The 22,260-nt window shown below is 36.9% G+C and overlaps 2 protein-coding genes across 4 annotated transcripts; one reads left to right on the top strand and one right to left on the bottom strand.

The window, feature by feature from the left end:
• The first annotated feature begins 3,009 nt into the window (after window positions 1-3,009).
• Window positions 3,010-16,291, top strand: LOC139114830 (uncharacterized). 2 transcript variants are annotated; one of them, XM_070676777.1, is made up of 11 exons: window positions 3,012-3,458; window positions 9,107-9,138; window positions 9,941-10,007; window positions 10,131-10,220; window positions 10,448-11,220; window positions 11,719-11,801; window positions 12,164-12,271; window positions 13,165-13,375; window positions 13,728-13,796; window positions 14,472-14,567; window positions 15,381-16,291. In XM_070676777.1, the coding sequence occupies exons 1-8, from the start codon at window positions 3,076-3,078 to the stop codon at window positions 13,285-13,287; spliced, it is 1,659 nt and encodes a 552-aa protein (XP_070532878.1). In that variant the 5' UTR covers window positions 3,012-3,075; the 3' UTR covers window positions 13,288-13,375; window positions 13,728-13,796; window positions 14,472-14,567; window positions 15,381-16,291. The 2 variants fall into 2 exon arrangements, with proteins under 2 accessions (XP_070532879.1, XP_070532878.1); XM_070676778.1 differs by lacking the exon at window positions 10,131-10,220 and having other exon boundaries at window positions 3,010-3,458.
• A 99-nt stretch (window positions 16,292-16,390) lies between these two features.
• Window positions 16,391-19,433, bottom strand: LOC139114831 (uncharacterized). Of its 2 annotated transcripts, none has more exons than XR_011547954.1 (3): window positions 19,163-19,433; window positions 18,085-18,213; window positions 16,391-17,621 (listed from the first exon to the last, which is right to left on the bottom strand). XR_011547954.1 is itself a non-coding variant. In XM_070676779.1 (3 exons), exons 1-3 carry the CDS (start codon window positions 19,365-19,367, stop codon window positions 17,115-17,117), a joined length of 837 nt encoding a protein of 278 aa, XP_070532880.1. In that variant the 5' UTR covers window positions 19,368-19,433; the 3' UTR covers window positions 16,391-17,114. The 2 variants fall into 2 exon arrangements, 1 of the variants encoding a protein (XP_070532880.1); XM_070676779.1 differs by having other exon boundaries at window positions 19,167-19,433.
• Window positions 19,434-22,260: the final 2,827 nt, after the last annotated feature.

The raw sequence follows: 22,260 nt of genomic DNA, 5'->3' as shown, positions 1-22,260 counted from the left end.
ATATTGATTATCAATATGATATAATATTTCTTATTTTTTTTAATGTCCATTAGGTTTGTGAGTAAAACTGATGTTGATGTGAAATGGTATCAACATACAGATAATCATTTACAAAACTAAATACTCTAATACTGTACATGTATGCAGGTATGCATGTCTACAATGAAATCTTTCCTTACTGACAGGGATTTTTCATGCTGGAAGTTACTAGTTGGATAGAATATTACCTGTTTAGTAAGAACATGTCTATAAGATTTTTGAGATATCCTTGAATGTACTCAAATGACAGATTTCATTGTACCTTTTCATTTGACAAGTTTTTAACATGTGTCACACAGCAGGATAAGGCAGTTCCTATTGACTTACACACCGGGCAACTCATAACTGCACTTTAGTACATTGTTTTTCAAAAGGAAAAGTATTCTGATCGGCACTCATTCACTTCAAGGAAATTGATATAGAATAGTTTCAAGTGACATTCCATTGAACGGTTGCTAAAAATGTTTCTTGACGGAAACCCTGTCAAAATTCAAAATGCATATACCGGTACAGCCATGCATGGAATGGTAGAGTTGTGAGGAAGTTTCTAAATGTCAAATCAACACATTATTTCAAGAGCTGTTGACAATAATGAAATGGCAAACAAGCTTTCACATAATTTCATTAGTTGTGTCCTCACAATACAGTAGTTGCTAGGCATGTATACAGCTCTGCTTGCAATGTACCAAAATCAGTAGGTAACATCAAACCATGGATGTTATGTCTAATGTAGAGGAGTGACAATTATATCTGCTGTGATTCTTCTAGACATACCTTGACAGCAGCTTGTCTCAAGACAGCTTGAAGTTTCAAACAAAGCTGATGCTGAACTCATTTTTTCAAGCTGACTCAGTTCATTTACTTTCCCAAGTGCACTTCTGGCAAACACCTGAAGTTGAAAAAATTAAAATGATAAAAAAATGTGGATAAAACACAAGGTTAGCTGTTAAAATGACATGGTATTATTTACTCTGACAAAAAATACATGTTATCTTGTAGCAAGTTGCAAATTTCATCTTCCTATCTCTGCTTTGCCCTATACACAGACCACATTCAGTTAGAAAAACAGGAAGTGACAGTCTTTCACAATGAGTATCCTACCAAAGACAGTACCGGTATATGAAAGAAATGTTTTGATGTATGTAGAAAATATTAATTACTTCATAATTCAGTTTTGTAGCATTTACTTGTGGAATGTACTTGTATACTAATACTTTCACATTGAAGTTCTTCACAGAACTGAACAAACATTTCATTCTACAGCTGCAGACATTGAAAATATTGGAGAGAATGGAAATGCATACTAAAAACAGAGAGCAATCAATTATTAGTAATCCCTTACAAAATATCTAATAGTAACCAAACGGGGCAAAAGTCACAAAGGAATCAAATGGGATGATGTATTTGCAGCATTTTGGTAGAAATTGTAAACATAGTCCCATATATGCATGTTTATTATCTTGTACAATTGTATGCCAACCCTGTGGGACAGTTTAAGTCTGTAGTCTCATAGGATTCCTATGGGTTATTTTTGTATGGGGCAAGGAGCACAATGTAGTTTTTCCTTACTCTTATTGAAACGTAAAGGCTGTACTATGGTCAAAATGACCTCACCTAGGCATGATGAGCAGCTTTGGTGTCACTGTAACATTGACATACCGGTACAGCAGTGGACAGTGTAGTTCCCCATAGCAAATACTTGACATCCATCAAAGGTATGGATGCCTCCATGCACATGCAAGCCCAGAGTAAGTATTCTAAAACCTGTAATGTGATGAAAAAAATGTTATCAACCTAAATGACAATACACTTTTCCTTCCAAATCTATTTTATCTAAATTAAAGACAGTAATGGAATACATGAAAATTGTCCAAACAATTTTACAAATTAAAAACATTTAGCATTTAAAGCTGCAAGCAGCATTACTGGGTCCCAAGAAATTACGCAGTGATTGTGATGTACATGTATTGTTGAACATTAAAGCTTATTTTAAGTTTTGGCACAATGCAACATGGCCCATAAACCAATGAATGACCCTAAAGCTTTATGTAAATATGAAAGTACACACAATAATGATACGAGTAAGATTTCAGTCCAAATGGTACATTGGTTCTGGAGAAAAAGATTTTTTGAACATTATTCACTGGTAATTATATGTTTTAAGCAAAAACCATATGGCTGCTAAACAACATGACTGATCCACATTTGCTTGGTACACTACATGTCCACACACCAGTGATGATATCAGTGAAATTTCAGTTCAGATGGTGAATCTGTGGTGAAATGATTTTGGAAAAAAACCGAGACAGCCACCAAAACACGACTGCAATGCAAATGCCTTTCACAAACTTGGTAGTGCTCACACTAGTAAATGACATGAGTAAAATTTCAATTCAAATGGTCTGTTGGTTCTTGAGTAATAAGATTTTTATAGATTAAATCAAATTTTTGAAAATCCAATACGGCGGCCAAGGTCACATGACTGCACACAATTTTATTAGCAAATATTAAAGAACAAAGGAAATGCATGCCAAACACTAGATTTCAAATTGACCTAACCTCTAGGTCATCAAGAGAAGGCATTTTAGGTTTTGGAAAAATCTAATAGTCTGGGTCATTTCCAAAATTGGCGACGCCATACCATATATTTTTTTTTTCCTTTCATTAGCCAATCAGCGGCCAGCACACAATCAGTGAAAATTGTATTTCCTGGCAACCTCCACATGCGCCCATAGTTATGTACGCCATACTGTGTTGAACTCTATCTTGCTATATACTCCTCTGCTTCACCATTCATATAACTTTTTCGTGTATTATCATTGATCCGTGTCAAAAATATTGTCAGTTGTGAAAGAGGGGTTTTGCCAAAACACTAAGGATTGCACATTTCATGGGAATATCCAATGTTATTTGTGAAATAACAATTAAAGGGATATAATCGTCACGTTTGCGGCTGTGTGATATGGGTCCCATACTACGGCGCCGTTGATAAGGTAACAGCTCCCAGCATGCCTCGCGCTTATCCTAACTTTTAAAATGGCGGCTTACCCATCCCGTCCAGTGTTCAAACCACCGAAACTGGTGACAGAGGCCGAAGCGAAAGCCTACAAAACGAGGGACGCAACAAAAGTGTATCTGGGAAGATCTTACCCCAAGTGGATAGATGCGAAATCCTTGAACTATAACCAAGAATCTAACGCTGTGTTTTCATTACATTTACTCGAAATTCATCGCCTATTTTGCCGAGAATGTAATCCTTTACCACATAGTGAACGGGAATGTACATGTTTACCGAGAAGTACGGGCAGGAGATCCATAGGAGAAAACTGGGAAGAAGGTCTCCAATCAACGACATTGATAGCAGCAGGACTAGGACAAGGAATCCAACGTGCAGGAAGTAATATTTCCAACACAGAAAGGTGAGTCTTTCCTGGGACGGTAGCTCTGCGTTTCAGGGCTGTGTGTAGCCATGGATGTAAAAAATAGATGGTGTAGCTGCAGTGTACAGTAGCTCGAGGTTTTGCCATGGTATTTGGGTCGTCCGACCCAAATACCCTGGCAAAACCTCGAGCTACTGTACTGCAGCTAGGATGTGTGTTACCGGCGTTATACGGCCTCCTACCACCGAGGAGCTACCTGCGGTTTTGTCTATGGCAATCTGCAGGGTTTTGGTGGGGTGGGAGGACGTATAACGCCGGTAACACACAGCCCTGCTATGCAGAGCTACTGGGACGGCATGTTCACCGTGTACGCGTACACAGACTGTCACAGTGTGTGCGATATTTCTGTGTTCTCCCTCGCTTATGTTGTCGCTCGTAGTTGTTGTGTGACATGGACCCGGCATGGATTGCCATGGAACATTGGCTTTGACTGTTCCTTTTTCAATTCTCCACCACAAAAACCACTTCGATACATTTCAACAGGCTATAATTGTACAACTTGTGCAGCTAGCCGGACGATTTGGCAGACGGCGCTGCCATAGCCGGGCACCGTCACACGCAATATACGCGAAACTTTACATGACTGTTGACACTTTGTGAAATTTACGTGTCAAGAATCCATGTGTATGGCGATGTGGTAATAATCTAATGAAGTACCAGTGCGGACGCACATAGGCGATTTTTCCGTTGTTGCTAGGCGTGTCTATTCCAGATTCTGTCGTCGTTAAGGCGAGACGACGGGCGCCACCGAGTAGAAGCTGACTGACAGGGCGACACATCAGGTAAGCTGAGCTCTCCAAATTCATTAAATTTTGACCGTTAAATTAGATAAATAGGTTTTAAGTGCATTGGTTCTAGTAGATTGATGGTCCGACAGTTGTTTGATGGCTTTTCCCTAGAAATTTGACATTTTTTTTTCGGAAATACGGCATAAACTTTCAATGTCCATTGTGGATGGGTTATGACATATCTGGCAGAAACTTGCGAAATTAATACCGTCGTTTGAGAAGTTAACATTTCCGTCTCATGGGTTTAATTTCTAAAGTTTTAGTAAATTTATTATCCTTACTCATCATTTAATGTGCTGAAGCAAAATCGGACTTGGGGAAGATCAGATGGCATTCTGAGAGCGATTTATTTTCAGCTATGTACGAACCGGAAGTGAAAACAAAGCAACCAAGGAGGCCGTACAACATGTCTGGTAATCGATTGCAACTAAAATAATATTGTATGGTTTAACGGAACTGTTATTTTGCAGAACATCTCTTTGGGATAAGCGGAAAATCTTCCTCCGTATCTGACAGTTTCATTAGTTTCCATTGCAACATTCTGTGTAGAGAAATAACATTCCTTCCCTTTCATAAAAAATATTTTTACACAGATCTGATGGCCCTGTTTGATATGCTAAAAGCTGCATTCTAAAATATAAAAGCATCTTTTTATGTGTAGGATAAAAATACTTGTGTCAATAATGTGTACATGCATAAAACTCGTAAGGCTGCGTTCACAAAAAACGGTTAGGGGGCTGGAGGAATTCGGGGGGGATTCGAAAATTTTGGGGTAGTAGAGGGGGGACTTGAAAATTTTGCTCTACCTGTAGGGGGGACTTGAAAATTTTTTGGTTCCCTTTTATGTTTCACATTTTCCAATTCAAAGTTTTTGTAGGTAATTCAATGAAAAATGAATACCATTTTTATGTCATCGAATTGTTGTAATGTTGGTAATAATTTACAAAATCTAGACCCATTTTGTTAAATTTCATGACTTTTATCTCGAAAATATCTAAACATGCGCGATTTGTCGTAAAAAGCCAAATGAGCCTAGTTATACAGGGCAGAAGCTGCAAATGTTGATGATTTTTGCGATATTTCTATGCAATATATCAACTACAGTTTCTTGCTGTCTCCCTACAGCATGCTCAAACACACAATATTCAGTTTGTCGACAAAGCCTGTATATAAAAATATGTATTTGGTGACAATTTAATTACAGTTCAGACTGACAGTCAGTGATACAAATGCATGTACACATACACAGGCTGTGATAGCAAGCTGAATACTGGACAGTTCAAGATGCCATAGGGTGTAGAACAAGAACTCGGTTGTATAAAGAACAACAATATTGTCAAAATTATCAAAGTATCACTATCAGATTCTGCTCTGCTACTGTAGTGTCAATGTTACTGCATACCTGAGCATGCAGAGATAGCTCTTGACTCTGATGTACACGGTAGTTGAAGAAGAGTTTCGGTCAAATGACGATCATGACAGTGAAACATAAAGGCCAGAGAGCAACATATGGAAGACCAGGAGACTTGAAAAGTTATCGCGAATTTTCGAATTGTGGCATATGAGAATAATCAAACATTAAAGAAAAAAGATGGGGTCACCATGCTTGATTTTCTATATTTTCACATTCTTGTCATAAAATAATACAAAAGTAAAACTTTGAACAGTGAGGACTTAATGAAAAAATATGTGACTAAATGGAATTATTTATTTTTTAGCCAAATTTGCCATTATTACACCCAAAATTTCAGAGATTAAAACATTTATTTGATGGAATTTTTTAGCCAACAGTATTGTTAATTTTAAGTAGCACTAATCATATATGTCTTGTACTTTTGAAACAAATTTCTGGTAGGTGACTGTGCTCAGTTTTTGACAATATGGCAATGAGCCAGAATTCATAATTTGCCTACTCTCTCATGATCGTCATTTTGTGTGCTCTTCGGCAGCAACAATTGACCTTGCCAGAGTTGGATGACAAATTCAAAAGTTCACTGATGCCTTTAAGATGAATCAATTTAAGAACTTGTCTCAGGAATATGACTTTATAAAGTGCTAATAGTAGGTAGTGTTGAACACCTGTGAGCGGAACGCCGCAATACGTGATTTTTTCTGCATATCCTTTACAAACATGTGGGATTGTGATAGTTGGGGGAACTTGAAAAATTTTGATCATATAGAGGGGGCATTTGAAAATTATTTAGGGTGTTGAGGGGGATCTGAAAAAAATAAGATTATTATCGTGATTCCTCCAGCCCCCCCCCCCCCCTCAAATCGTTATTTGTGAACGCAGCCTAAGTCTCAAGCTACCAGAGTAAATGACTAGGTGTTGGAACAGTTGATGATGTGAGAGCTCTATGTGATCTATGCAGTGACAGTTACACATGTATCTAATGACTAAATATCGGTAGGTTAGTAGACCTGACTGTGTTGTGCTCAGGGATATTAGCTGAGAAAAGTCTAATACACCCGGGAGGATAACCACTGAGTAGGCAGACGACCTGATTGTGTTGTGTTCAGGGATAGTAACTGAGAAAAATCTAGTACACCCGGCAGTATAACCACTAAGTAGGCAGATGACCTGACTGTATTGTGCTCAGGGATATTAAAGGTATACTGTCACCTGTTCCAATGTTGCCAAAGTTACCATGGAAAGAGAAAATCTAACCAATCACAGATTTTAAGCGGGTGGCCGCTTTTAAAAACAGAGCCCCCACACGGGCATTTTGAATACCAAGGAACGCCCCTTTGAACATATATGGGCATATTTAGATTACGGGTGACCGTAAACCTTTAACTGAGAAAAGTCTAGTACACCAGGCAGGATAACCACTAAGTAGGCAGATGATCTGGCAGTCTAACAGTATAGTGTATACAGAAATCTTGGCCTTGAATACAGGAATACTGCTAGGTAGGTGAGAAGTGACTTAAACAGATGCAGGGATGTTGTATATTATTGATACACAATAGAAAGAGAAAGTAGAGTAGTAGATAACGAACAATATCATTATATTAGGAAATCACTAATAGCAGGGAGAACTTACAAGTACCTATGAAGTGAATAGGGTATTCAGGGGAAGGTATGCTCATTTACATAATCATATTACATGTATAGCAAGAAAATAATTGATTCAGTTGATACTAATGTAATTTACCACGTTAATATGCATTTACATTAAGAAGACCCAAGGTGTATTTTTTTTAATTGGATACATACCTAAAAATGTTATTTATACTTCCCATTAAAAGTATTGTCATAACATTTGTTTTCTACTTGCAGATCACGGCACATCTATACAGTGAAAGAACTGACACAGCAAGTGCAAGAAGAATGTTTTGCTTTTTTAATTTAATTTTGCAATAAATGTTAACCTTAACAATATTCTTGACTGTCCTGCAATTTTATTTAGTTGTGGCAATATGGAAGCTTGGAATAAGTGTTGTATGTGTTTCAAAAAATGTCTGGGTGTAGTACCCTTTGATAAATTACAAAATGCATGACACAGAAATATTTTATTCTATCTGAAATGAATACCAAGATGACTAAACCAAAGTCTCAGCAGTCCTGCAATCATTTTTGAAGGCAATATATGTCTGATGTGTGCTCAGACGTAAGAGCAAATAATACCTGAAATATACAGTAAAGCCACATTAGCTGTATCTTTTCTACACATGCACTTTGCAATGCTCACCGAAGTATATTATCTGATTTTCAAAGATAGCTTTTGCATTCCCTGTCATTACTTGAATCCATATTTGGAAGCCAAAATTATTGTATTGTTACAAATCTAAATTGTACATTCTTCACCAAATTTAAAAACTTTTTCATCACATTTTGGGAAGAACTTTGGCTTTAGTTACTTTTGATTGTAAATCATATGTAAAATAATCCTAAAATACAGCTAATGTGCCTTAAAACAAAACAAATTTTTCCTTAAAAAAGTATGTAGGTTGTTTTACAATGATCAGACGTAAGCTTACTTTGTTAAAAGAAAGGAAAAAATCATTTATAACAAGTTACAAAATGGATACGAAGCATCATTTCTGAACTAAAAGGCAATGATGATGAAAATGAAATTCTAAAAAAACGACAGAGATGGCAAAGGTTATCGGTAGAGGGCGGCTTTATTTACTCGCTAGGTCATGGTCGATGATGTTTTGGGCACAGTTTAAGTTAACATTTCCGTCTCACGGCTTTAATACAAAAACCGAATACGTAGTCTCACAGCTTAGGATCTGCGCTATCGATCACTGGCCAAATCTAACTTGGGGACGACAAGGTGACGGAGTAAAACGCTAAAATTTAGGGCGGTGTGAGTAATTTTGAGGGTAGGAACGCACGCGACGACTTTGTTTTTCACCATATTTTTTCACAAAATGGACAATTTTGTGTCGAAAGTCTGTACCGCCCTAAAGGTTACGTAGACATCTTTCATAGTATTCAGTTTTTACGGCTGACGGAACACAGGTAGACAGACCCTAAGCGAAAAATATCAATGGTTTCAATTGCAGAATGCGGCGATATAAATTTGAATTTTTTCGTTCCATACCCCCCACGTAGAGAAGTTCGATTTGGTGCGTTCCGACTATGTGCGTCGCCACTGTACATAATTTCCAAGTTGATTTTGAACAAATCGATCAATCAATCAAAACGTGTCCCAAAAAGTTGGACTCAGTCCATTTATATTTCATTTGTTGATTTGTTGTTGTTGTTGTTGTTGTTGTTGTTGTTTGACATTATTGGAAATTACTTTGTGCAAGTAAGCTTATATTGTAGAAAAGTGTCTCCGTGTTCAACAGATTACAAAATGACCAGTTATTGTTGACTATTTTTTGTAGTTTTCCTACACCAATTAAAAGCAGGGAATCAGGTATTGTATGTGCAAAACAGTGTGTGTGTGTGTGTGTGTGTGTGTGTGTGTGTTGTGTGTGTGTGTGTGTATATATATATATATATATATATATATATATATATATATAGTTATATATAGTTATATATTTATATATATAGTTGTAATGTACATTTACATTTGTTTGGAAACAGAGCTCAAATAAAGACTATAAAATTGCCCAGGATAACTCAATTTTGATAATCTACTGTTAGCAATTTTACATATGTTTTGGCAAGTAAAATGTGAGCTTACCAAAATGGCATTTGCAAGAGTCAAATTTGAGCCACACAAGAAAATATATAAGAACACATGTAGATAAAAATAAGTTGCATATTTTGACTAGCCTATTGATTAGAAAACCAATTTTCATGGCTTTGTAAACAGTAAATGAATACTAAAATTTTTTTTAAACTTTAAAATCTGGATGGTATACATGTATAAATTTATCCTTTTCAATGGAGGATTAATTTGCATGTATTTCGTATATCAGAACTGTTAGCATGCTGTGTAGATCATTTTGATTTTTATGTTTAAAATTTTACAATAATTTCAATCAATTATTTTACCTTTTTTATGGGTATGTACTATACATTCCTGTTTTTTTAATCATAAATAGCACTTTATATTATTAATTAATAATCTAATAATTTGCTTATACTTTTATGGGCAGACTATCAATGTACCATTGAAAGAGAATTATGGTACTACACATACAACAATGAAATACAATAGAATACTTTGTGTATATTGAACGAATGTCAAATTTTGTTTGTAATTTCAGATTCAAGCTTTCTTCCTCTTGCATCGTCTACTCCTATGCAAGTAAAATCATGTGGACAATCTGTGAGGTACAATACTTGATTTTTTCACTGAAATAAATGTTGCGTTGATATTTCACAGTGATATCATTAGCATCTACTCTTAAATTTCCACTGATATTATAATGTATTATAATATTTTACTTGTACCAGAATTGGCTGTGACAGTGAATCTGAAGACACACATACTGCCAGTGAAGATGAAGACGAAAGAGAGTTTGCTGTCTCTTTCAGAACTCTAGGGTTAGTTACCCTCCTTTGGGTGCTGATACATTTTATTATCTTTTTTTTTCCCTGGACGTAATGTAAGATAGCTACTCAATGTCAACTTTCCAGGCAAAAATGTTGATTGATCTCTCTGAGTTCCTTTGTAGTCTTTTGAACTTAAAAATGCACGCTATACTAATTTGCAGTTGTTGTTGTTGATATTGGCTATTAGTAAATTCATACTTATTCAATCATTTCTTCAGAAATGACAAGAACATGTCGCTTGAGGAAGTTGTCTTTGATACAGAACAGTATGGAACAGATGACAATGGTGCTGCAGAAGCTGGAGATGATGTGACCAATGCCATGGATGTAATTATTGCAAAGAAGTGCCTGGCTTTTGTTCCAGCAATACTTAACTTGCTGAAACGTGCCTATGGGGATATGTGTGCTCGGCAGGGATGTCAAAGGAGACTTTTATACAGTACAACAACAGTAGGCACTGCACTTACTGTTGTTTGGAGTTGTTCTGCAGGTCATCTTGGTGGAAGATGGCAGTCTCAACCTCGTTTTGATGGCATCTTTGCTGGCAACCTACAAACTGCTGCCTGTATCTTACTGTCTGGGAATAGCTTCAGGAAGATTGAACTGCTCTTTAGGTTTGCCAATATAGCTTGTATCTCTGCCAGTACATTTTTACGGGTACAAAAACTGTATGCAGCTCCCGCCATTCAGAAGTACTGGGAAGCCATGCAGTTGGAGTCAACAGGATCTTTTCATGGACAGAAGGTGGTTCTGTGTGGAGATGGTCGTAATGACTCACCAGGACACTCAGCCCAGTATCTGTCATATAATGTGGGTGACACATCCAAGCAGGTTATTCTCCACACAGAGACTGTTGATGTGCGAGAAGTTAATGGAAAAAGTCCAAATATGGAACGTTTGGGCTTTGACAGATCTATGGATAAGTTGCCAGGAATGCTGGACATTGGAGAAATGATAACTGACGCTCATACACAGATAGCAGCAGCCATGCGTAAGTTGTGGTCAATATGTATATTGTTAGTTTGTGACTGCTTTATTTGAAACACCAATTTTCACTGTATAAAGGGAACTATGAGCACACTTTTTATTTGACTGAACACCACACTGTAGTATACACTGTTAGTGTGTGCTCCACATGTCACCTAAATTTCAGTGTAGTGGTGTATGCACACAACCAAACACAAACTTTCTGTAAATGTGTACAAAGTACAAGAATGGTACAAATGGTAATGGACAGATTTCTCTAAACTCTAATCATACAATCTTTGTCTCTGTATTGCTGTGTAGCTGTTATGCAATAGTCTTCAGACAATTCTGTTTGCAATTATTATGAGCAAAGTGTGTAATTTGATTATCTGCCTAGGGTGTCATAATTCTGGTCTTCAAAATACATGTATTACTTATAGTGTTATACAATAACAGCATTTGTTCATCCACTGAATTATATATGTTATGTTATGTTGACTAAGCATTTTTTACCAAATTTCAGGACACTGTGAAAAATATTCAGAAATCAAGCATTCTTGGGACATATGGCATGGGGGCAAAAATATTCACAAGAAAATCTTAGAGGTGAGATAGTGTTAGATTTTATTTACATGATAGTGCATTGCAAACCTACTGGTAATATTGTTCATCAGATGAGTTTATTTTCAGTATTTGATTATCAAATTTAAGTGTAATGTGAAAGAAAACTTGTTACACTTTTAACTTGCAGTATTTGTTAGTTTTATAGTATTTGCTAATGAAAGTTGACATTCTGAATGGAAAGTTTCATTTATTACAGCAATAGACTGCTAATAGGTGCAAATAGTCATGAAACTTTTCATTGTAATTTTAAAAATGTAAATGAAAATATTTTTGAAAACCAGACTCTTTCTTTCCAAAGTAAAACAAGAAACAAAACTCTTTAACATTGTCTAATTTTTTGGCAGGCATCCAAACAAAGAGCTTGCAAGGATCTACTACCCTGGGCAAATGCATTGAGGAATCATTTTTGGTATGCCGCAAAGGAATGCAATGGCAGTGAGAGAAAGATGAAGGTATGTTGTTTAATGCTGATTTTATTTCCTGCAATGACAGGGCTCGAAATTAGCGGTAGTCTCGCGTCCACAGACTACCAACTTTTCTCTGGGGCTACCAAAATCCATTAAATGGTAGCCCAAAGGGACTAACAAAGCCTGGGACATAAAATTCAGTCAGTATTTGGCGTGCCGTGTCCGGTCTGTCACTTTAGGACCAGCTAAATGCAGTCAAACCCAGCTGGACACAGAAAGGCCTGAAGAAGACGACCGTGCGGCGGAACTTTACAACAAAGTTTCTATATCTGTACTGCCATACTTGAATGACAGGCACAGGAAGTGATAGCCAATGAAAATGCATTTTGATCATAATATATCAATCACAATTACACAGAAATTATATGTCTCCTCCCTACAGACAGCCCATTGGCTATTTTTAGACCTGCTACAATATGTCTCAGTGCTGAGAAGGTCGAATCATTGTCATGACGACTATCAGAATTTGCATACAACTCTGAGAGTGAATTTTGAGTTGTCAATAGGTCACCAAACTTTTGAGTATCACTAACGTCCATTATACCTGTTTCCTTGGGTATTAAAGGTGTGCAACATTCATAGCAAATGACTAGAAAATTCACTTTATGGGCAGAATCTTGAATAGCTTTTTCTTGTCTGTGGTTAATGAAAAAAGATATCCCTGAACTAAAGTATGCATGGGCTACCAACCATTGTCACTGGACTACCAACTTCAGAAAATGGTTGTCCACGTGAACTACCAGGGAAAAAAAGTTAATTGCGAGCCCTGAATGATACCCTGCAACAGATACACAGATACCCTGCAACTGGCAGTCCTCAATTTATGTTAATCTTTATAATACTTATGCAAGTTTGCATTTCTTTGTATATTCTTTCAGGCCATTTGGTTTGGCATACTTCACCATGTAGTTGATGAACATGAGTGGATTCTCGATCATGATGGACATATGGAAAGTGTGGACATGGTCCGCTCAGTGATGGTGAACGAATACCATGGTTGATAAAAGGGTCACCGTCACATGTAGCACTGCGAAAGATTGTAGAAGACAAGCGTCTAATGAAAAATATCCCTTACTATGTCAACTTTCGGTAAAAGTTTATATTTGTAGTAATGAAAATTTTGTCTATCACTGCAATGAAAATTTTCGAAGTTCAGAACATACATGCCACTTATGCAAGTGTCAAATTAGTATGCTAAGAAATTTATTTGTTGTGATTTTGCTGTGAAATCAGTATTTGTCATTCCATATCACCAGTATCCATAACAAGCCTGTATCACTTTACCACACAGCTTGATTTACATATACATTTACACAGAAACAGCATTTCATTCAAAAATATACAAGTGAAAAACGATCTTGCTTGTTTTGGTCTAGGATGCGTATGATATTTAGCATTATTACTGCATGCAAATTTTAAATGTATCCTTTTTTTATTTCAGACATACTGGATTCTTAGAATCCTTCCACAGCCATCTTTTGATGTATGCACCAAAGCGCCTTTCATATTCGTAAGTGTTTATTGCTTGTTTCCTCAAAATTTTAAGTCCAAACTGTTACATTACACTGAAATGTAGCGTTCACAGGGTTTAAGCTGTATTGCATGGAACATACTGTTGTTCAGTGGGATATGTCAGTATTGTCAGATGACACAAGATAGTACAAATAATCTTTGGTGAATCATATTACTTTGAATTGCATAGTTATAGAATCTCATGGAAAACACATTCTACCAATACAAGTAAATTCTTTGTTCTGTGTCAAATCAAAATTATGAAAGGTATATGGCCCAGAAGATCAAAGCATACTCTTACAGTTCACAATATTTGACAAAGGTTTTAGTTAAGGAATAAAGCTAAGCTGTACTTCCCTATCAAAATTCAGTGTGTGTGGTCATTCTTGGCAGCATAAAAATGTACCTACTTCAGTATTATACACTTTCTACTGTAGTGTGCATGAACACCATTCCACTAGTATATGTGGATCATTCCTTTTGATCATGAATTCCGGAAATGTTTTCTACGTATGTTTTTCGGAGACGATGACATTTCCAATGACCTATTGATGGAAATATCATTTATAAGTGGAGATGTTATTTCTATTCTCTTACCACTGTAAGTCTTATTATTGTAATCTCGTATCAGGAATGTAGTATTCACCAATATCCATCTTTACAAATGTTTCAGTTTTGTTGGCTACAAAGCACGGACAGTGTTGGCTGCTATAGACTTCAACAAACATGCAAATCGGCAGAAAGAAGTTGCAGTAGATGGACAACAAAGGTAATGTACCTGTACACTGTCATTTTCAAGGTTGCCAAAGTTTTTAAAGCTGTAGTGTCTTTGAGTCTTCCAACAAACCCAACTTAGAATGTATTTGTTTACTGCTCTTGCTGAGTTTGGACATTTTCACATCTGAAAATGAACTCATTCTTCAGCAGTAAACCATGTTCATTGTACATGCATGAGTTTGTTGACAGCTGAATACTATGCACTTTATCTAAGTGTATTGATTGGAAGCAGAAACAACACTCAACACGTGTCTTTTCATTATATGTGTGTTTATGACTTTTTTCGTTTGTGAATTCATTTACATGTTTGTGTTTGGTCATGTATGTGTATGTTTTTCTGGTATTGTGTTCAAGATATGCATTCAGGTTTGTGCATGATGTGTAATTTTCCTATGACAATTGCTAGCCACTATTGAACCCTCAGGGATGGGGGGTGGGGGCACTCTTGATATTTTCATATGGGGTTGTGCCACCTGAGTTCAATACATATACCCATGTATATTCAAAAAATATGACCCATTGTTGTTAGGAATTTCTTTGATAAATTTGGGTAATTTTCACCTTTCTTCTGTTACATGTTAAGGTTTGCCTTTTTATCAAACAATGTTTAGGGGTTTTTGTATGAAAAATCAACCCATAATTAGAGATTTTTTCAGAAAAATTGACCCATGTTTAGGGATTTTTTCATGAAAAAGTTACCCATTTGGGTGGCACATACACATACACCTTTTTTATGGGAGTACCCCCCCTCCCTGAATAGAACCAAGGTCAAATCACTGATAAATATCATTACATTCTTTTGCAGGTACTATTGCAAGTATTCAAAGATGTCAAAGAGGTTTTATCCAGTACCTGTGGTAGCCAAAAAGAAGTATGACTACATAAATGACATTCAGCAGCAGATTTTTGAAATGCGCCTTGGAGTAGAAGGTCATTTATCTCAATATGTTCCACCAGCTGAAAATGATCCCTGTCATCTACATACCAGACTGTCAATGATGAACCCTCCAAATATTGCTGACTTAGTAGAGGCTCATAAGAGCAGGTTTGCGAAGTCCACAACATCAGAAGAGTCCGTCTAAAGGAGATCTATCTCAGATACGAAGGAACATCTTGCCTTATACATTGGACATTGGACACTCTCAATAAACACAGATTCAGCAGTTTACGTACATTTGTGAAAATGACAACTCACACTTTTGTGCACTAGCAAGGATGCACATGTTGTATAATAGTTTGTGTGACAGTTTCTGTAGGAAATATTCTATTTTCTTGTCAAGACATTGTCAAAGTTTCTCATCCTGTGTGTTGTTCCTGAACAACAAAAGACAACATAGACAAATAGACAAATGTCAATCTATCATAAAACATGATTTATTCTCATGCATTTGAACATTGCAGCAGATACACATGCTACATGTTCTTTTCAAAAGGAGTAAAATTCACCAAAATAAACTCAATGTGTTGGCATCATCTGATAATTTCTGTGTTTGATATGACATTGAAACAGTGTTTTGTCAAAAGGACAAAACAGAATGTCAGAATTTTCACAAGTCCATACTAAATGCAGCCAAGTGTTATAGCATGATCTTTTAACAAAACGAAAATCTCTATATGGTATTGAAATACCCTGTTCTTGATCTGTATATGCAACTATATTGGCTATGGAATTTGTTAGTGTTAATTCACTGGTTTGAATAAAAACTAAAAATCTAACTGTTTGTTCACTAATGTCATGGATTTATTACAACAGTGTATCAAAAGCAACATTTATCTTTTTGCACCATAATGTTGATTTTGAACAACCATGTATGACCAGAAGTACCAGGATGTAAGATCAAGAGTGGTTCATGAAATCAAAAGTGGCACTCAACCCTAACTGTCACTAAGAGACGTATAACGAAGTACAAAAAGAAAATAAAACAAAATATAATTTTACAACAGCATAGAACTTCCGTTATATATGGCAGCAATGACAATTTTTTTAAGGAGAAATGTTGCATACACGGCAGGCAATTGTGCATACATGTATCACTGAAAAATAGCTGTAAACATTTTACTCACAAAATATAAAGTGGTAATGGTATAAAGTAAACATTCATTTCAAAATGTCACCACTTTTTGATAAGAAATTTCCAAACAAGCAGTTTTGGAAAGATGAATTTTGATGTACACAGAGTTTACATGTGTCATGAATATGTAGGGACTGCTATCATGTTCTGGGGAATACAAAACTTTAGAGTTGGTGATTTTTTGCCGTGCATGCATGCATGCATATGTACACTGCCACATGTATACATCTTTACATCATACAAATATGCCTGTATCATGCATGTATGCACACATACATGCATGTATGTGTGTAAGTAAATATGTATGAATGTGGCAGTGTATATACATATGTATGGTGTGTGTACATACATACAACACACACACACAAATATATGCATTCTAATCCTGTACAAACAACTGTTGCAATTTGTAGAATCTGATATAAACACCCTTTCTTGAAACTCAATGGTCAGTTAATAAATTTGCCCTAGTCTTGTATTTCTCCATCCCTATAGCCAACATATATGTTATTTGGACTTGGAAATTTTCTTCTGATCGCCCAAACACAACATGAAGGGACAACACGGCGGTTCCCAGCACCCAGCCTGCCATGTTGCCAGTAAATATACTGTCGATATGCAAAGTGACGAAAACAGGCGTTGTCTCTCTGATGTTCCTCAGCATATGTGTCTGCATTCCAACGCATTGCCAGTTCCAAGACATTTGCGTCAAGGACAAGGTAGTTGAACAAGCCTTTGTTAGTGATGCATCCTTGACTTTGACGTGTAGCGCAGCATTTTTTCTCTGCCTGTGTGGGCATATCCTGACACTGACCACACTTGCACCATGGAGGACTGGAGCCGGGGTTAGGTCCAGGTTGAGGAGCCGGGTAAGGTAATTGCTGCTGCAAATCAGCCCATGCTCCAGGCTGTCGCCTTAGCAGTTCTAATGTCAAACATTCCAATTCTTCTTTGGTTTTTTGCTGTACAAATTCCTGAAAGTTTGTAAAATCAAAAAGTTTAACTAAAAAATTTGCCAAATATCAAGATACACTATTGTTTTGATGATTAATGTACATTTTGGTGTGTCATGTTCCAAGTTTAAAAGATTTCCAATCCTTTACCAAAGTGGCATGGGCATATATTTGAAACTCACATTTTGCAGACAAATTTGTTTTTCTGAGCAAGCAACAAATCAACATTGACACACTTTGCTCTGTCAAGTCTGGGCAAAACTGCTCTGTTTATTGAGTAACTTGAAATAGTGCTAATACATTTGATAGATGGTTATCAAGGAAAGCAGGCATTTTATCAGGAAATCACAAAATGTAAGAACAAATTATAAAATTCATGAGCACTCTATAATGTGACAAAATTTACACAATGTTGCAAAAATTCAAATTCATATCAAGTATATCAAGCAGTGTTTTATATATATATCAATAATAGGTCAAACACCTTCATTTGTCTTTCATTTTCTTCCATCATTTCTTCTGCTGTTAGATGGTGAGACTCATGACTTTCCCTAGACCTTTTCCGTGATGTGTCAGCTGATCTGTCCTCCTCATCTTCTTCTGATGTTGAGTCCTGCACAAACAATATCATCACAGACTGCATGTAAATGTCATAAAACATGTCATTCAGAAAAAAATCATGGGTACATCTGCTGACATTACTTTTAAAATTATAGTAAAGGGCTCATATTTTATTCCTAACTTTGTATTACTTTCATTGGGAGAAATATCTCCTACGCGAGGGTTGGTTGTGTTGTTGTTCTTGAAATGGTGTTCCCTCCATGAGATACCACTTCTGATGAACAGTTAGCATTGACTTTCACTTACATGTATTCAATTTCTCATTGATCAAGTCCCTAAAAGTACTGATTTTTATGCATGTGTCCAGTTGTAGCGTATCTGCCATTAGTCTGTCTGTACAAAACTCAGAAAATTACAGAACAAATACAGACATGTTTGCTTTTGCGTCCCAAACACTGGTAGCCACAGGCTCTTGACTCAATGCAGGCGAACCGCTAGCCGTCACTGATGCAATAAAATACAAATCAGTGACGACTAGCGGTTCGCCTGCATTGAGTCAAGAGCCTGTGCTGGTAGCAATGGCGCGAGTTTTGTGAAGGGCAATATACCACACAGAACAGCACGGGTCTATAGCTCTGTACTTATCTGGCACATAATCCTACATGATGTTCAAACCCTCTACCTTATTTTCGCTGCACAAATGCAACATCGTGATATGTAAATACAGTCGCTTTCAGGCTGCAAGTCTCCTCTGCCAGCTAGCATACGCACCACACGCTACCACGGTTTCTGCATTCATTCTCGATCTCATAGACAGTTTCAAAGTGGTATAAGAAAGCGCGTACGTACGCACAGAGGCTTGTAGCCTACCAAACAACTGCATTTTCAGATCTTAGTGCACCCTTTCTAAATAAACAAGCAAGTTTAGGATCAGGACCCCATAAGAATATAGTGTGCAGACAATAAAAGACACTGAAACAGCAGTGAACTCTAATACTTACTTACGGGCAGTCTATTCACACATGCACGTTTTTTTCCGCAAGTGCAAGCTCTATTGCAGTATTCATCCATGCTTTTGCATGGACATGCACCCCGTCCCCGTTTCCGAGCGCACACTCCTGAACAGTTGCACGACCTTGGCTCATTTACTCTAAGAAGGGCTTCTTCCACCTCTGTCAGTGCGAAGCTTCCATCGGCCGTCGCCATGTTTTGGGGAAATTAATGTTTGTAAACATCAATATACGCGCAGCCGCAAACGTGACGACTATATCCCTTTAATCGCGCCGTATTCTACCATAATGTCAAACAGTTGTGTTGAAACTCTCTCAACAGTCCCATTTTTAGTCTGGCTTGGTCAACCAACCCATATACATATACCGGGGTATTGCTGTGATCCCCGGACTCTGGCCTGAATTCCTGCAAAATATACGGTACATCATGTACCTAGGCTTTACAGATCTTTCAGAAAACTCCATTTCTATCGGAGATGGCAGCGATCAAAATTCTACCTATTCTGTTGAAATGTCAAACAGTTGTGTGGCCACTCTGTCAACACACATTTTCAAAATAATGTACCATTTTCAGTCTGGCTTAGACAACCATCAACTTCATATATGGCTATGATCCCTGGACTCTGGCCTGAAGTCCTTCATGCCGGTACTGGTACATGTAATATAAATCGTGCACCTACACAGATCATTCAGAAAGCCCCATTTGTATCGGAGATGGCAGCGATCAAAAATTCTACCGTATTTTCTCATAATGTCGAACAGTTGTGTGGCCTCTCTGCATACCATTTTAAGTCTGTGTCAGACAATACTACCACAACATAGGTATCATTTTAAAGCTCTGACATTGCTCTTACTTCTTGTAAAATGCCATATGCGTACCTACACAAATAACCCTGAAAATAGTATTTCATAGAGATGACGAACCTCTACAAAATGATTCTAGGCACTAGAGAGAAATCAATAAACTTGGGGTAGAAATGAATTGTAAATATTTTGATTATTTTTTCACTTATTGGACTCACTGTTGCTATGATCTTCTGCAGAACACATGGATTATGTTGACAATCGAAATTTGTCGATATTCATGAGACAGAGGCTTACGGTAATATTAAGGGGCAAAAATTTGCCGATCCTACATGTACTTGGTGCGAATGTCTCTCATAAGTTAGAGAATTTCTGTCTCAAACTTGCCTCCGCTCGTATGAAAAAGAAATTCCCTAACAAGTGTGAGACACTCCATGTTATCCCATTGGGGTGTGGAATTACCTTTCTCACAGACCTTCAATACTTGAGAAAACTGCAGTTATTTTCAGAAATCACCACTGTCATCAATAACTTTTTCTGATACACAAGGAACCAGGATAAACAAACAAACAGATAAACAAATCACTGAAAAACAACCAAACCAACAAAACACAAGTAAAAATAACTAAATAAATAATTAATATACATGTACAAAACCAAAACAAATAAATACATAAATTAACTAAGTCATTAATTACTCAATAAATATAAGAGAAAACAATATATTCAATAGGAAATGAAATAATTAACCAAACAACACATACAACACATGCAAAATTTTAAGTCTGTAATACTACCCACTATACTCCCATGCCCATACCATGCCATGGTCAATGATATAATTTTTTCCTACAACAAATCAATTTACCGTCTCACTACGGATGAGAAAAAATCCAGTCAGGAAGAATATGATATGGGGCTATACTGTATTTAGGGACTGGTCAGTTTCTTCAGCCTGTGGGGGGGGGCCGTTGGATTCATGGGGGGGGGGGGTCACCCTGTTTTTGACTTGGTGATAGGGGGGGGTCACCATGTTTTTGAAATGCCCAATGGGGGGGTCAGTGTGTTTTTGAATTTTGAAACAGGCTCATCATTGCCTGAAATGCTAGTGTCAGCCACAAATTTCATCATTCAGTTGTATTTTTTTCGGCGCGCCCTTGTGGCGCGTAACCTTAATAATCATTCATATTTTTCAGCACACCCAACTTTAACATATCGAGCATACATACATCAGAGATATCTGCATGTTCAATATTTTTTAGCGTGCTCTTCAAGCTCATTACTTTAATATATCAGACATTTTTCAGCATGCCCTTCAGGTACATGACTTTAATATACGAGGCATATATATCAGAGATCTCAGGATGTTTCATATTTTTCGGCGCGCCCTTCGGCGCCATACTTTAATAAATCAGAGATATCTTGATGTTTGCTAAGTGAAAGTGTACCATTATGAAATCTGCACAGTTTCACAGTGTTTCAGCCAGCGTGCGGCATTGCGACATTTGACGCAATTTTTTTTGTTTTGTCCCGATAAAATAACCGTTGTGGGTCACCATGACGCAATCTGAGTAGGCCATATTTTTGTGGCTATTGAATTTTTAGACAGTGCCTCCTGGACAGAAAACTACAGCTAACAATAAAATGTTGTAAGATGTTGAAACAGTTTACCCTCCTTCCTACAAAGTTGCAATGTATTGAAACAGTTTACTCTCCTTTCTACAAAGTTACAAATTCCCTGGTACGTAAAACATTGTTGCTGTTCGATACTACAATACATCACCGATGTACAACTTCGCGTCCATGAATACACTGAGGCTTGGTTTTGCATAGATGAGTACTGCGTACCGGTCGTCCTTGAGTTCAAGTTTTACCTACATTGCTTGCATCAAAATTTGGCTTGCAGCAACTCAGTTTGATAGTAAAAACCATAATTTCTGAGGAAACTTTCACAAACAGAGTCATTGTACAAGTAACCAGATATGAACTGAATGGCCCTCGCGTGCACATTTTGTAAAGTACTTCTTGGGGTATTGGCTTTTATGAAGAAGGAAAATGTGTCAATAGATGACAAAATTTGTTCCCGAATTTCTCAAAATTAGAATAGTTGGACGATAAAATCACTTGCACAGTCTTTAGATGGTTGTAAGGTTGCTGTGAACTGTGCCTATGACAAAGATAAAATAATGATGGCGTAAATAAAACATACATACAGACATACATACATACATACAGATGACGGACGCCGTGTCATACTATAAGCACACATTGGTATACCAAATGTA

Source organism: Ptychodera flava, chromosome 16, assembly GCF_041260155.1.
Source record: "Ptychodera flava strain L36383 chromosome 16, AS_Pfla_20210202, whole genome shotgun sequence".
Classification (NCBI taxonomy): Eukaryota; Metazoa; Hemichordata; class Enteropneusta; family Ptychoderidae; genus Ptychodera; species Ptychodera flava.
Note: the sequence above shows the minus strand (reverse complement) of the source record. Positions and strands in the feature narration are given on the sequence as shown.